The sequence below is a fragment of the Rhinolophus sinicus genome, linkage group LG02, assembly GCF_036562045.2.
Source record: "Rhinolophus sinicus isolate RSC01 linkage group LG02, ASM3656204v1, whole genome shotgun sequence".
Lineage (NCBI taxonomy): Eukaryota > Metazoa > Chordata > Mammalia > Chiroptera > Rhinolophidae > Rhinolophus > Rhinolophus sinicus.
The window spans coordinates 153945169-153960034 of record NC_133752.1 but is presented as its reverse complement, the minus strand read 5'-3'; the positions used below and the strand labels follow the sequence as shown (position 1 = coordinate 153960034).

At 37.5% G+C, this 14866-nt stretch overlaps 1 protein-coding gene across 4 annotated transcripts in view; it reads left to right on the top strand.

Annotated features, from left to right (window-relative positions):
* The window catches only part of TMEM117 (transmembrane protein 117), a 382792-nt gene extending 368505 nt beyond the window's left edge, over nt 1–14287 (top strand). For all 4 annotated transcript variants that reach the window (XM_019748450.2, XM_019748452.2, XM_074325810.1 and 1 more), the window contains 2 exons: nt 1178–1307; nt 12695–14287. In XM_019748450.2, coding sequence (XP_019604009.2) covers nt 1178–1307; nt 12695–13341 — 777 coding nt within the window. In that variant the 3' untranslated portion in view covers nt 13342–14287. The remainder of the gene's footprint in view (nt 1–1177; nt 1308–12694) is intronic.
* Nucleotides 14288–14866: the final 579 nt, after the last annotated feature.

Here is a 14866-nt window from a genome sequence, read left to right as displayed (position 1 = left end):
ACATGAAAAGGTTCCCTGGTTACTACCACTCACATATCCTCCTTTCCTCCAAGGCCTATTCTCCCTTGATCAGAATTTCAGCAAAAAGGGGAATGGAATGGACGTGAACACCCCTACATATGTTCAGACACTTTATTATTAGCACACCTCTATCAGCTGCATATATAGAAGTCTTGGAAATTTTTAACATTTTTATATTGAAATAATGGATTTCAATCCTAAATTAATATTTTGCTCATTATTTTTTCATATTCATTTTTAAAATATTCACAAAATACAGGACTGATAATTTAGTGATTGTTAAATTATTAAAAGTGAAAATATCTGTATTAATGCCTATGGATCCACCTGAAGTGTTTCTTCATATTTAGTGCATTCTTTCTTCACGTGCTAGTTATGAACTTTAATTGGGTGCCTGTAGCCAAAAACCAAGAGCAGGTGAGACACCTAAATATATCCTCATTTGCATCTGTTTCCCTTCCTTATGAGAAGGAGGGTTGTCCCACCTGATTTTGGCTTCACAACAAGCAAATAACTAATGACGATTTGGGATTTAATTCACTGTTCATCTGTTATGCTAGCCTGTCAGGCCCTCCATCATTTGGTTCAAATTGATGGTAAATTTCAAGAGAGCAGGACAGGAGACTTTGGCATTTTTCCATTCCATATAGTTGCTAGCAGAGATGATTAATAAAAGTCCCTTGATGTAAATTAAAGAACTTGGTTAAGTGAATCACATCCTTTTTATTTTGTCTTCGTACACAAAATGTGCTGTTTTAGGGTTTATATTTTTAAAAAGCAGTGAAACAAAATATAACAAAATTACCCCATATTTATAAAATATAGATTACTTCCTGCCTATAAACATTTAAAACCAGTTCTCCAGAATGAAAGAGATAAACATGTGTAGATGCAAATCAATTCTGTATTGGTTTCTTATTACCACATTAAAGAGCAAAGCTGAGGATATAAGTTATGACTTAATTTTGATTTTGAATGCATACCACTACCTAATATACATAAAATAACCATCACAGAATGAAACTGATGCATCCAACAGCTGACTGCATTTAAATGATTTTAAAATAAGTGCTTAGAAAAAGTCAATTTTTGGTGTTTTGCTGCTTAGGTATGAAACAAATCACAAATATGTTTTTATGTTGATTTCCTCTGACAGGACTGGGAATTTCCACATTTCATGGGAGATGTTGATGTCAATCTCCCTGGTTTGCATACTCCTCACATGCAATTCAAGATTCCCTTCTTCCAGAAGATCTTCAAGGAAGAATATCGTATTCACATAACGGGTATGTTACGACCGTGAACACAATTTGTCTTCTAGTTAGAATAATGCTAACTGCTATTTAAAAAAAAAAGCAAATGGTAAAATTTTACAGACATACATAAACATAGTTCTATTTCTCACTCACTTAACAGTGCAAAGTGGTTCCAGATCAACTGGAGGCTCCCAGCTGTCATTCTGGGACTTAGACTACTGGTGGCTTTAACAATTTCAACTTCAACATCTAGCAGGCAGATGGGAACAAAGAGAATGGGGGAAATGATTAAGAAAGCTTAAGGTAGTTTCTTAACCACCTTAGCTCGGAAAAGAAATAGGTCACTTCCACTCACACCCTATTGGCAATAACTTATCAGATATCCCCACTTAGAGTCAAGGAGAGCAGCAAAATGTAGTCCCCAGTTGGGCAGCCACTTCTGGTGTCAGGCCTAGTGTTGTAATGCAGGATTATCAGAGGCAGAGGGCTCATCTCTGGTGTGGAGAGCTAGCTATCTCTGCCATCCTCCGTATCCCACCTCACCTTGATTTTGTTCATTGGGTGGGTTTCCTTTTCACAGCACACGGCTCAGTCTATTTTTTCCAACATTAATGCTCTTTATGCTGTTTTCTTCATTTACTGCTGAGATCAAAACCATGGTACCCTAGAGCTCCAGTCAGACCATATGCCTTAGGGAGATCGGCCACTTCCACTTCTCATTTGTTTGAGTAAATCCTACTTCTGTGGCAGAGCTCATGTTTATCTCAAGTGATTCTCTTGAAGTTCCTCAGATTATTTCATTTTCAGATGTGTCCTGATTTTGAAATGCCTCCAATATGATTTATTATAATATTCTTTCATGACATCTCAGTCATTCTCATCTAAAAAAAAGGCTTCCTGGAGTTACATTTTGTACCTTTTTTCTTTATAACAAGAAGCAGACAGCTGTGTGATCAAATGAAGGATGGCGCTAGTTCTCACGCTGTTCAGATGCAGGTAGTGACTGTGTGTGCATGTGTTTTAAGGACAATGGCCTAGGATCCTACATGTGCTATAATAAAAACTGCTGAAGAAATCTGTGCTTACACTACCGTCTGTGCTGCTGAATAAAAATAGTCCAAGCATAGAGAGCGGAACACTTGAGTACTGCAAGAAACCTTTACTTCCCAACTTGAAGGCTGTTTTTCGCTTTGAGCATGAGGCAACCTTCCTAAATTGGAGAATGAGCTCATGAATAAGGAAGATGCAGCAGGTTTCTTTTCCTATTCAAAATGAATGAGGCCCATCAATTAAATTCACTGGGTAAATCAATCAATTTGAGTTCAGGTCACATAGTGTGGTTTCAGAGTCCCCACTTAATCTCTGCAGCACGCTACCCTCTTGGACTTCTAAAACAGCTATCACACACATGGCATCATCATATCCCTTTGGGTGGGCTTTTGCCTGGACCATCTGTTCTTGCTATAGCTCTTGTTCCAGGCCATCATGGTACTGATATTGTCTCTAACTGAGTATCAGAAGCCCTGTCAAAAATATACTGCTTGAGTGCAGAATATCAACTTTTTAAAAAGGGGTGGGGGAGATTCAGAGAAACCATTGATAAGAAAAAATCAAGCTGTCAAAATATTTAACTTGGGGCTATTTTGCATGGCTTTGTCACATATGCCATCATTTATAGACAGGGGCAGGTTCAACTTTTGTGGTGCTCAAAGCTTACACAATTTGGAATGCTCTATTTAAGAATATGAATACAAAATTACAACTGAAATTTGTATTCAGTGCCTTGGAAGGGGGTCACACATACAGGAGTCCCTGAACCTTCACTGTCATTAGCTTCAAGGGAAAGCTACGTGTGCCTTTGAACGTAAAGCTTTGTCCCACCAAGTATTGTTTTGTAAAAACTTAAAAGGAGGAAAGACTAGCAAAGTATTTGTAATGGAGACTGTACATTAATAAACTTTGCCAGAAAGTGGAACTATATTGTAATTAAGGCTTTGATACAGTGTTTGCCAAATTATGCGGATTATCATAATCACCCAGGGAATTTTATAAATACATGGATTGTTGGGTCCCATTCCTAATGGTTCCCACCCAGCAGTTCTGGGCAAAGGCATAGGACTCTTGGAAAGCTTCCCCATCGGATGCTGATCTTTCAGAACTGCTCCTTTCTGTGTGAGAAGCCATAGTTGAGGTCAGACCGGCTCCCTGATTTGGGCCATGCAAATAACTGGATGCGTGGACCTGCTGGGAGGGCTGTTGAGGATTCTAGAGTTTAAAATAAAATGAGGTATACGTGGACTTTGGGGTGAAGGGGTACAACATAAAAAATTGAAATGCAATCTGTGGTAAGGTGCTTATGTACCTCCCCGGATCCACCCACGATAAAATTTTCTAGGAAAACGGTAATAGGTTTGGAGAAAGTCAGAAATTCACCCCCTCTTATTTTTGTTCTGTTACTCTCTTTGTTCTGTAACTTGGCTGAAGATGTTGCTGAGGCCACTCTGGAGTACCATCTAGTCTCTTGTGAAAGACCTTTTACTTTATCGGACTTTGTAAAGTCATCGTTTCGTGGCAAACCTCGGCAAAATTTCTAGAACACAGTGCTACATGTTGTATTTTAATATGCTCAGTACTTAGTAGCCCACAAACTTCCAAGTGCACTGCAAACGCTCACTTGATCAGCTCCTCCAACTTGGACTTCTTTTCCTACAGAGACTACAATGCTTTCCTTGATAAGCAGATATGTATCACCACTAGGATTATTAAGCATCAAACCCTCTATATCCATCAATGGTTCTCAAACTTTAGTGTATATGAGAATCCCTGGAGAGCTTATTAAAAAGCCTCCATCAGTCACATACCCAGAGCTGGAGGTGTGAGGTGTGTGTGGTGGAGCCTGGAATCCACTGTTCTCTCTAGCACCACCAGTGATGCCTATGCCGGTGACCAGAGGACCACACTTTGAGAAACGCTGCTGCTTAGAAACATTTTCTGTAGTCAGAATTCCTCTCATCTCACCTTTAGTTGATTTTCATATGCAACTCTGAAAAGCCAAGGGACAGAAAGCAAATTCAATAGAAATGGGGTGGCCCATGAGAAAGGCATGTGGTAGAGGCCTGCCAGGAGCTGGAATGTTTAGAACTGGGGTCCCAAAGCAGAGCATCCCAGGGAAAGGTCTGGATGACCACCAAAAAACTGGAGCCAGGGGTAGGAAGGGATCCAACAGACCTGCTGTGTTTGTTCTGCACGAGAATAGGCTGAAGGAGGACTGATAGGTTCTCCCAGGGTCAAAATGGCACTACCTTGGCCTCAACTATCATTTCTCTGTGATCTAGAAAGGGTGCTCAATGCATGCTGAGGCAATGGAATGTAAAGGTTTGATGTATAGGCTCCAGCTCTGTTACTGACGAGGTGGCATGGCCCTTGTCAAGCTTCCTAACCTCTTAGAGGCTCAATTTTCTCATGTTAAATGGAGACCATACTGGTACTTATCCCATAGGGTTGCTGTGAGAATTAAATTCATTAACATGTACAGGACACTTAAAACACTGTCTGCCATGTAGGAAGCACTCAATAAACTCTCACTATCTTTACCTAAAGCTTTTCCATTCATCTATCCAGGGTTTGTGTTTTTTTATTTAATTAAAAAAAAAAATTACGCAGACTGAGAGAGGCCTCTTTTATTATTTTTCCACTATTCTGAGTTCTCTACTGTTATTTACTATTCTGAGTCCTCGAGAAGGAGAAAGCTGAGAATAGAAAAAAAAATCTCTCTCCCAATGAAATGGTCTGTATGTAGAGGGTTGACACTGATGCATTCCCACTGACATTTTAAAAGCATTTAAGGATTTGAGTATTATTTAATCCTGATTCCAAGCTAGTTTTATTTATGAATATCAGAAATAACTTGAATTGTTGCATCTGTTTAGCTCAGCTGGATCCCCCTGACAGATGGTTTGCTGCAGTATGTATGAGCTTTCATTTTATAAGCTGGGCTACAGTTTATAAAAATATATCACCTCTATCTAAGGGTGTGTTAAAATATGTTTCTCTGGGAATTTTGACTTCAGTAACAAAGGGGACAAATGGATAGTCATTCGGTCCAAGCCTATTGTTCTTCTCCTAAAAGTAAATGCTAAGTGTAACTGTATAATTCTCTCCTCTCTCGTCTTCCCTTTTACCTATAAGGTGAGTGCAAAGATGGATTCAAAATGTGATGTACTAAGTCTCTGGAGACAAGAGAGCAATGGCCTCTCAATTCAGTCTCGGAAGCTCCTCTGAGTCCTATTAATGCCAATCCCGGTGGAAGCTCTGCCATCTGTCATCCCAGACGGACAAAGGAAGTGTCCCATTGGTGGCCATCATCTGAGTAAATTAGGAGGGGGCTGGGGGAAAGGCCAGAAGGAAGGCCTGTGCATCTGCGAGGAGAGAATTCACACTGTTGGCACAGTGATGCCCACGGGAACCCTTTCGGCAAAAATGGAAAATGTAGAAGTAAACAAGCCTCTGTAGTGTCTGTGTTCCATTTCAGTTTCCTGAATGGTGTGAGGGCAAAGGTGCTTTACAATGGCGAGAATGTGAAGAATAGTGAAAAAAAACAAACAAAAAACCTTCATTTTATTTCCAAAGGTGCATGATTTCTGGCAAATGAATTTCCAGATTGTTTTTTAAATAGCTCTCCTGTGTCAGTCAGATCATGGGAAGTGCTGGGGAGGACAGGCCAGTGGTCCGTCCAGCAGAATACTCTGTCTGACAAAATTAGCAAGGGACTTGTTACAGGGAAATATGATACATCCCGTTGTTCACCGTGACAGTCCCCCAAGATCATGAACCTATCCAGAGTACACAAGGACCTCTTGCTATTTATTCTCTCAGTTGTGAATTTTTCTAAACCTTTCCTGAAGCAATTTCCACTTTCAACGCATTCATACAGCTCTAAGATTTAACTATGTTTCTTCCACAGAGAGCAACAATTCATTTCATTTGTCCAAAACTCATCTTCTTCCAGGCCATGGTCGCTTTGCCCATAGCCTGTGAGTTCTTGCTGCTCTGAGCTGGTCTGCCCTATTCAAACTGAGGTGTCCCGTCGTCATTTATATATATATGAGGACATTTGTTATAAGACTCACATGTTCTTCAGAAATTGTCTTCACAGTCAGAGGAAGAACTTTGAAATATATAATTAATCATACTCTTTGAGACATAAATATTTTACTTTCCCAATTTTCCAGATGATGTTAGATCTTAGTAGTATCCTGGAATTCACCAGATCATTGTGACATATGTATTTGATTTGAAAGCCTAGAACGTCACTCATTGCATTTTTCTGAACACATTCTCTCAAAGTTTACTTGTTGCTTATGCTTAACAGACATTTTTTGAGTTGGTATGTGCCTAAACCCGAGCAAGCTATGATCTAAGGAATACAAGAATGAACATGACACAATTCCCAGTCTCAAGAACATTCAGTTTGCTCTGCAGTGCAGCTACATGGCCTTTTCTTTCTTCTTATCATCACAAGTGTCTGCCTCTACTCGTTGTATTCGATTGTATCCTAAAAGAACAGTCCCCCACTTAGGAAGCAACAATGGCAAGAGGCACTTGGGTAGCTATCTTGATTTGCTTTTATGTCTTAAGAAGATACTTTACTAACTCAAATAACTCTTATTAATTCATAAATTATTTAGGAAGTGTCTTCAGTTTACTAAATGGTCTCCGCATGGCCCAAGCACTTAGTGTGATTTCTAGACATTTCTAAATTACCAAGGCAGGGACTTAAAGAAATGCTAATTCTGTGAGTCCTGTTTTCACTGCTCATGTCTGGAGTGAGAGGGTGTTGAATATGCCCAAGGAGCCTGTTACAGCAAACTGTTATTTCTTTACTTATCCAAAGCTTATCTTCTTCAAGGCCATGGTTTCTTGCTATCCCATGATGGATATTAAATGGCTTTGTGGAATATGACTATTTCATTTTATCTGCTCTGGATTAGCAGAGTCTGGCACCCACTTGGTATACAGGTGCCCACAGCACAGCTCAACCACAATGCTAACTAGCAACTCTGAGTAAAAGATTTTTGTAAATATTAGGATCACAGATTTGAATCCTGAAAGTTTCATTATGTGGTGGAAATATCAGCCCTTTATAGTCTTTTTTCCTTACTTGAAAAAAAATAACACTTTCCTCCAAATTGTCATTTCTGATGGTAAGTGAGGGTGATATTTAATGGAGAATCCTTTTAAAACTAACTAGCCCAAGATTCTATAGACTCCCACAAAGTAAAAAGATAAAATTACCATTATAATATCATTTTTGATAATCAGTAAAATTCATTAAAGCACAAAAGACAAGAAAGAGGTAATTCCCACCAACACCATGCAGTGATTTCTCATTAAAGGAGACAGTGAGGTATTCCAACAAGGAGATTAATAGAAATAATGCATGAATTTTTACCCTACCTCCTTGCTGATTACATTATGCTATGGAGTTGAAACAACAGGGGGAAATGCAAAATCTCTTATATGATTAATGCTGAAATACCAAACCTCTTGTTATGGTTGACTGTACATTCACAACAACACACTTGGGAAAATGAAAATAAAAGCACTTTCTATTCTTTTCTTTTTTGTGTTTTATATCCTTTCCCTGTGGGTTATTTCAGGGATTCAAATTTATTTTTTGTAGTAAACAGTGTTTCTCAAAATCTCAGAATATGCAATCTTTTTTTTTTTTTTTTTCCAGGAAAGCTTTCTCCATCTGAAAATCATGTATTCCATCTCTTTTGTTCTAAAGGGGAGATTTTCTGGTCCATGCTAACACATTAAAGTTTAAGCAATGTTTATTTCACAGACTCATCAGAGATTTTTAGAGCTGGAAGGAAACCTTAAGGATTATATAGCTCAACTCCCTCACCTTATACACAAAACACTGAGGTTGAGTTGTTTCACCTGATTTTGCTTTCTGCTTTGCCACAGCTCATAGGATAGAAGTAATTTTTTTAAGAGGATGAAGCATTACCAAGGTAACAAAACATTGTATGGGAAAATGTAAGGATGGGTGAGAGAGAAAGATGAACATTTTTCCTCTGTACAAATGGATACACAGACCAGAGGTTATGTCAAGTGGGCTGGAAACAAAGAAAAACTAAGAAGAGCCATTTCTTCTAAATTTTCAGCAGCTTCAGGTTGCGGCTGAATGGCTGTGACAGTGGAGGGAAGGGCATGTTATTGCCACAGAATAAAACAAGGAAATGGGGTATCAGTAGGGGGATTCTGCCTCAGTCTCTTCTCTCCCCTCTGCACTCCCCCCTCCCACACGGCCTCTCTGCTGGTGTGTGTGGGCGGGGGAGGGGGAAGAGACACTATTCCCTGTTCTTTAGCCTTGAAATTTGTGTACATAAAAGATCTTTTCTCAGGACTAATGCTATTGTGAACTGTAGACAAGTTACCAATTGCTACATTTTAACATGTTAAATATGCTGACTCATGGAGCATATTTCCATATAGCTTCACACTGGGCCCTCTTGGATAACTAGTCCAGTGATAACTACCCATAATGTCAGTGCTCAATATTTGATTCTATTTTATTCAAACTGATCACCTTTAGAATATATCTTTGTCACAAACCCTTACACACTGTTCTCTCCCACAATTCTATCACCAAGATCCTATATTAGCTGAATTGAAAAAGTAGAAGAAATTGTAGAAGTAATACTACCTTACATTTTTAGCAAACTTAATATATTTCAGAGAACTTTCAAATATAACTTCTCATTTTATCCTCACAATAATCCTTTGATGTAGTCACATTGGTATTATTCTCCATTTCACAAAATAAAAAAATAAAAAATGAATTCACATAGCTAATAAGTAGAAGGATGTGGGGAAGAAGACAGAATCAATAGACAAGAAGGCATTTAGTTCAGTTTCCTCAATTTGAAAATGAAATGATTGTGGTGTAAAGAGGTTAAACAGGTTGTATTATTCAAGTTTAGTGTTAGAATGAAATCTCCATTTGATGATTTCCAGTCTGCAGTTTTTGTCACTGTGGTACTCCCTCTCACAAATGGGTTAAGATGTGTTAGAGCAGGGTGATGATATCCATTAATGGATGTCAAGCGTCACATTTTTAATATGCTTCTCCTCCATCCCATCCAAATATTCAGACTCTAGGTCACAAGAGAAAAAACATAAAGTGATTCTTTACTGTCAAAGTTTAGTGGTCAAAGTGACTCAGCACGATTCATCTTAGGTGGTAGAAAAATAACTTTAAAGTAGGGGTAAAAGCTCCTCCTATCTTCAGGGTTTCTTCTTAGAACCCTGTGTACATATTTCCATTTTTATTCTCTAATTTTATGTTTTTTCTTTTGTCTGTTAACATTCCGTGAGCATCTTTTCCCCAAGAAAAGCACCCTTCTCCAAGCTCCGTGGGCATTCCTTTTTTCTCCCTGATTCTGTGTTACTCCTTATCTTCAGTTTCTGATATCCTGTTATCCTAGAAACAGGGACCCCTGTATAGAAGACCACTCTATTGTTGAGTTTATAAAAATGATCTAGAGAGGGTACAAGTCTCTCCAAGGGACCTTTGTGAGTCAAGAAGGTGAAAGTCATATAAGTTCAAGGACATCTTCCCCTCACAATCCTGTCTGGGTTTATAACACATATAGTTTACAGCAAGAGAATAAGTACAAATCTCCTACAACAGAGGAGCACCCAAAGCTCCTCTCACAACTTGCTTTCTATCATGGCAGCTACACACTTCTGCCTCCTTAATACTAGATGAAAATTTCTGAAACTTTTTTCATTTCACCCGTGTCTCATTCATCTCCTGCCTTTTTTCCTCCTACAATATTCTCCATTCCTTTTCTTCTTTCTCCCCTCAGCCTCTCTCATCCACATCACCTGATCTTTTTCTGTATGCTGTTCTATCTGCAGCATAATAAAAATATAAACTGAAAGAAATGCAAAATTTTGTAAACTGCTCTCTGTCCTGCTTTTCTTTCAAGGACCACATGAATTGTTACTTCTTCTAAAATCCTCTCTGCAGAAATTAGCCCTCAATTTTCTCAACATCGCCAGCATTTATTGTTTGATCACTCATTTGACACCTCTCAAATGTGGCCTTTTATTACCATTTATCTGTTGATGTCCCTGTCCTGTTTCCCCAATAAGATGATGTGTTCTTCCCTAGAAGGCAGGCAGTAACATATGTCCTCAGCATTGACTAAGGTATCCTACAGAAGAGGCTATTGTGAGCACAATAAATGTTTCCTAATTATGCTCACCTTTGTACTTGATTGCATTTTTCTGGCTTTAGCTTTCTTAACTTGTTTTATGGTTGATTCTTAGTGAGAATCAGTTTTCGTTTTGAAGATTCAGGAGGGCAGGAGTGTTTTGATCTTTTTTTTTTTTTTTTAATTTAATTTTATTAAATTTATTGGGGTGACAATTGTTAGTAAAATTACATAGATTTCAGGTGTACAATTCTGTATTACATCATCTATAAATCCCATTGTGTGTTCATCACCCAGAGTCAGTTCTCCTTCCATCACCATATATTCGATCCCCCTTACCCTCATCTCCCCGGATCTTGAGAGAGTAATGCTGAGCGAAACAAGTCAGACAGAAAAAGCAGAGAACCATGTGATTTCACTGATATGTGGTATATAAACCAAAAACAACAAAAAAACAAGACAAACAAATGAGAAACAGAAACTCATAGACACAGACGATAGTTGAGTGGTTGCCAGAGGGTAACGGGGGCGGGGGGTGGGGAGTGTTTTGATCTTAACAATGCCAGATGTTATAAATATTATATCATCCCTGAAAATGTTTGCAGTGTTCCAAATCACTTTCTAGTTTAGGTGTGCAAAATAAATAATTCAGGTAAGAGCTGCCATTACAAATATTATAAAACCTATATAGTTGAATAATTTCAGGACAAAATTATAATTTCCCATCATATAGTTTTCAAAAATTCTCTTTATATAGAAGTTGTACCTTCCCATGCAAATTAAGACATTTTCATGGTGTAGGCAATGCTTTGATGATATCTATAGTAATAATTACTGAGTTCCTATTATACCAGGCACTGTGCTTAGCATCTAATAATCTCATGAAAAATGCTAACAGCTTTAATAAGTACTATTATTACCTGCATATAAAGAAATTGGGGTTCAGAGAATTTAAACGGAAACAGGATTAAAACCCTTCAATCTCACATATAATAGGAGCCTGAAAATGTGTAATGATGATGATAAAATACTTTCCTAAACACCTCACATAGTTAGCTTTTTATATAGCTATATATTCTGTTAGATTACATATTGCAAAATACATTTTTACCATTCTTAGTTTAATAAGTTTGCCCAAGATCCCATTTCTCTCCTGTCCCAAGAGTTCTATAATCTCGTGAAGCAGTAACTTAATGTTCAATACTGCTATCTCCAAATACAAAATAAATAATTTTGATATATATCTAAAGTTTCTAGAACCTGTTACATATACCACCTAATTTGCTATAGCAAGTCTATGTGGTGGGCATTACTACATTATTAGAATATACTTGCTACTCTAAAATTTGCAATAAATTGTGATTATGATAAAAATTATAATGGAATCCAGTATTCCTTGAAATTTTTTCCACATTTTCCATTTGAAGATGTAAAGTTATCACTAGATAATATGTCTCTAAATAATATCTTATTTATATAAGTGTTTAAAATACTGCAAAGAAATCATAGTAGTTCTGATCTCTCCAAATCGTCTTCTAAAACAGTTCATTAGCTTTGGTTATATTTATATGTCTGATAAATGGATTCTTTTCAATGAGAATTTGATGCAATTATTTCTAAAGTCTTGAAATGAATGCTTAAGGATTATTGATCTGAATCACATCAACTAACGGTTTAATCAACAAGTCACCTACAAACAGCAATGTGAATTCAATGTGAATTGATATACTGCTGTGCTTGCTTTGCAAAGTGATTTATGTCTTGCCCAGACATAATTATAAAACTGTAAGAGATGTTGAATTAAATGTTGGACTTTTCTAAGAATTTCATTAGAAGTTTGTTTTTAAACATTAATTGAAATGTTCTAAGAATAACCTACATGGAACCAAATTTGAATATAGCTGTGGGACCTATAAAATAAGGAGACTTAATCTGGTTAATATAAATACCATAAATTACTGGCTGTGGGGCCTACAGTTATGTTTTCATATGCCTAGAATCCATTTAGAAAACTTCCTTTGCCAATTCCCTTAATGGCAGCATAGCACTCTCAAAAAATTAATTGTTAACAGGCCTAAAACATTAACAATTTATACTATCATACCATTATCTCCATTTTATTGGATAAAACCCTACTGCAGTTTTATGGGTCTTTGACTAATATACAGTATTTCTTTTTTAATGCAGGTAAATGGTTTAACTATGGAATTATCTTTCTCGTCTTGATTTTGGACCTTAATATGTGGAAGAACCAGATATTTTATAAACCTCATGAATACGGACAGTATATTGGCCCAGGGCAGAAGATCTATACAGTGAAAGACTCAGAAAGTTTAAAGGATTTGAACAGAACCAAGCTATCCTGGGAATGGAGGTCTAATCACACTAACCCTCAGACGAATAAAACATATGTTGAAGGTGACATGTTCCTACACAGCAGGTTCACAGGGGCTAGCCTTGATGTCAAGTGTCTGGCTTTTGTTCCAAGTTTAATAGCTTTTGTGTGGTTTGGATTCTTCATTTGGTTCTTTGGACGGTTTTTGAAAAATGAGCCGGGCATGGAGAATCAGGACAAAACGTACACTCGCATGAAAAGAAAATCCCCATCAGAACATAGCAAAGACATGGGACTCACTCGAGAAAACACCCAGGCCTCAGTGGAAGACCCACTGAATGACCCTCCATCGGTTTGCATCAGGTCTGACTTCAATGAGATTGTCTACAAGTCTTCCCACCTAACGTCGGAAAACTTGAGCTCGCACTTGAATGAGTCCTCCAGCGTGACAGAAGCTAACCCAGACCCAACGACTTCTAAAAGTACACCTACGAACTAGATTCACTTACGTGGAGATAGCACAAAAAGCAACCCTGAGTGTAACTTTAAAAAGTTAGTCTTTCTTGTTGTAAATGTAAGGTTTACTTAGTGTTAGGTAAAGAAATACAATGCCACAATGGTGCTCAACATGCTTTTTCTAGGACTCATTGTTTTCTATTTGTATTATGATACACGTGCCTACTGTATATCTAACAGTCCTCTAGAGATTGCTTTTCACAGTTGCACAAGCTATTTACTGACTTTACTGCATAGATTAGCTGATTACCTGTGTATCTGATGTTCAACCATAGTGGTGCCTTGAGACATTAAACTGTTTTTAACTGTACCAGAAATGAAGTGTGGAACAGTTCTCTCATCTACTTCACATGGTTTTTTTGGTATACCGTTATTTTGATCTCTACTTGATGTCTGAGCAGGAAACAGATGGAGCTAGGTGTGGCTCAGGAGGTATCTCTTGGTTCCTTATTCAGCAGTGGAGTTGGTGACTTTGATAGCTGGACTGCAGAGATGCATGGTGATTACCTTTGAATTTTTATTGGCTGTCTGCCAAATACAAATACAGATGCAAAATTCCATAATAGGAGAACAATTTCACGGGTCACTACTTGTGAAATGTGACTTTCTCCAACCAGTAATTGCAACTAGATGATAATACCTAATTATATTTTTCTAATTAAAGACAAATTGCTATTTGATTAAAAATCCTGCCCTTTACCTTTGGGAACAAAGGTTAAGAGGCACAGTTGGGTGAACTCTCAAATTTACTGGCATTTACACAAAGCCCTAGAAAACTAAGTTTAATCACGTGAGGGTTGCACAGCCTACCATCTACAATATTTGTACATCTTTCTGTAAATATGGCTCTGGACAGTGAAAACGGAAAAATGTATGCCAACCCTGAGCAAGGAAACTCTTCTAAAAATCATGCAGGGGAATCTTGTGAGGTAGAAAAGGACATGCATGAAAGGATCTGTTTAGTGGCTTGTTTTGTATGTGCTTTTTTTTTTTTTTAAGCATTAAATATCTCACAATAAATAAGAAAATTATACATCAGTAATTATGGTATGTCATTTTTTTGGTTTATAATAGAAGGATTCAATTGTATCTTAAACAACAGCCCATATAAAAAAAATTAACTCTATACCAGGCAAATTATGAAATTGAACACTCCCAACTTGCCTTTAATTTTGTTCCATAAATTCTGGTTACATGTTCCTTGAGGGCTTTGGGGAAGATCGCTTTTAAGGCAAAATTACTTTCCTGTCACATACTGACATAACTGTATTTGTCTTTATGTGTTTTTTTTTAATCTTGTTTTGATCTATCTGCTTTTAAGCTTGTAGCATGCTGAATTTAGCATGCATAATAGCACTATGGCTTTATCTGTCACTTGAGAGCCAGCTTTAATAAACATCCTTCTACAATTGTTTACTAAGCAATTGGAACTATGCCCTTGCTGTTCCTTTTACCTTTAATAGCCATGTATGGTACTACTTAGAATCATAAGTATCGCTGACACTGAA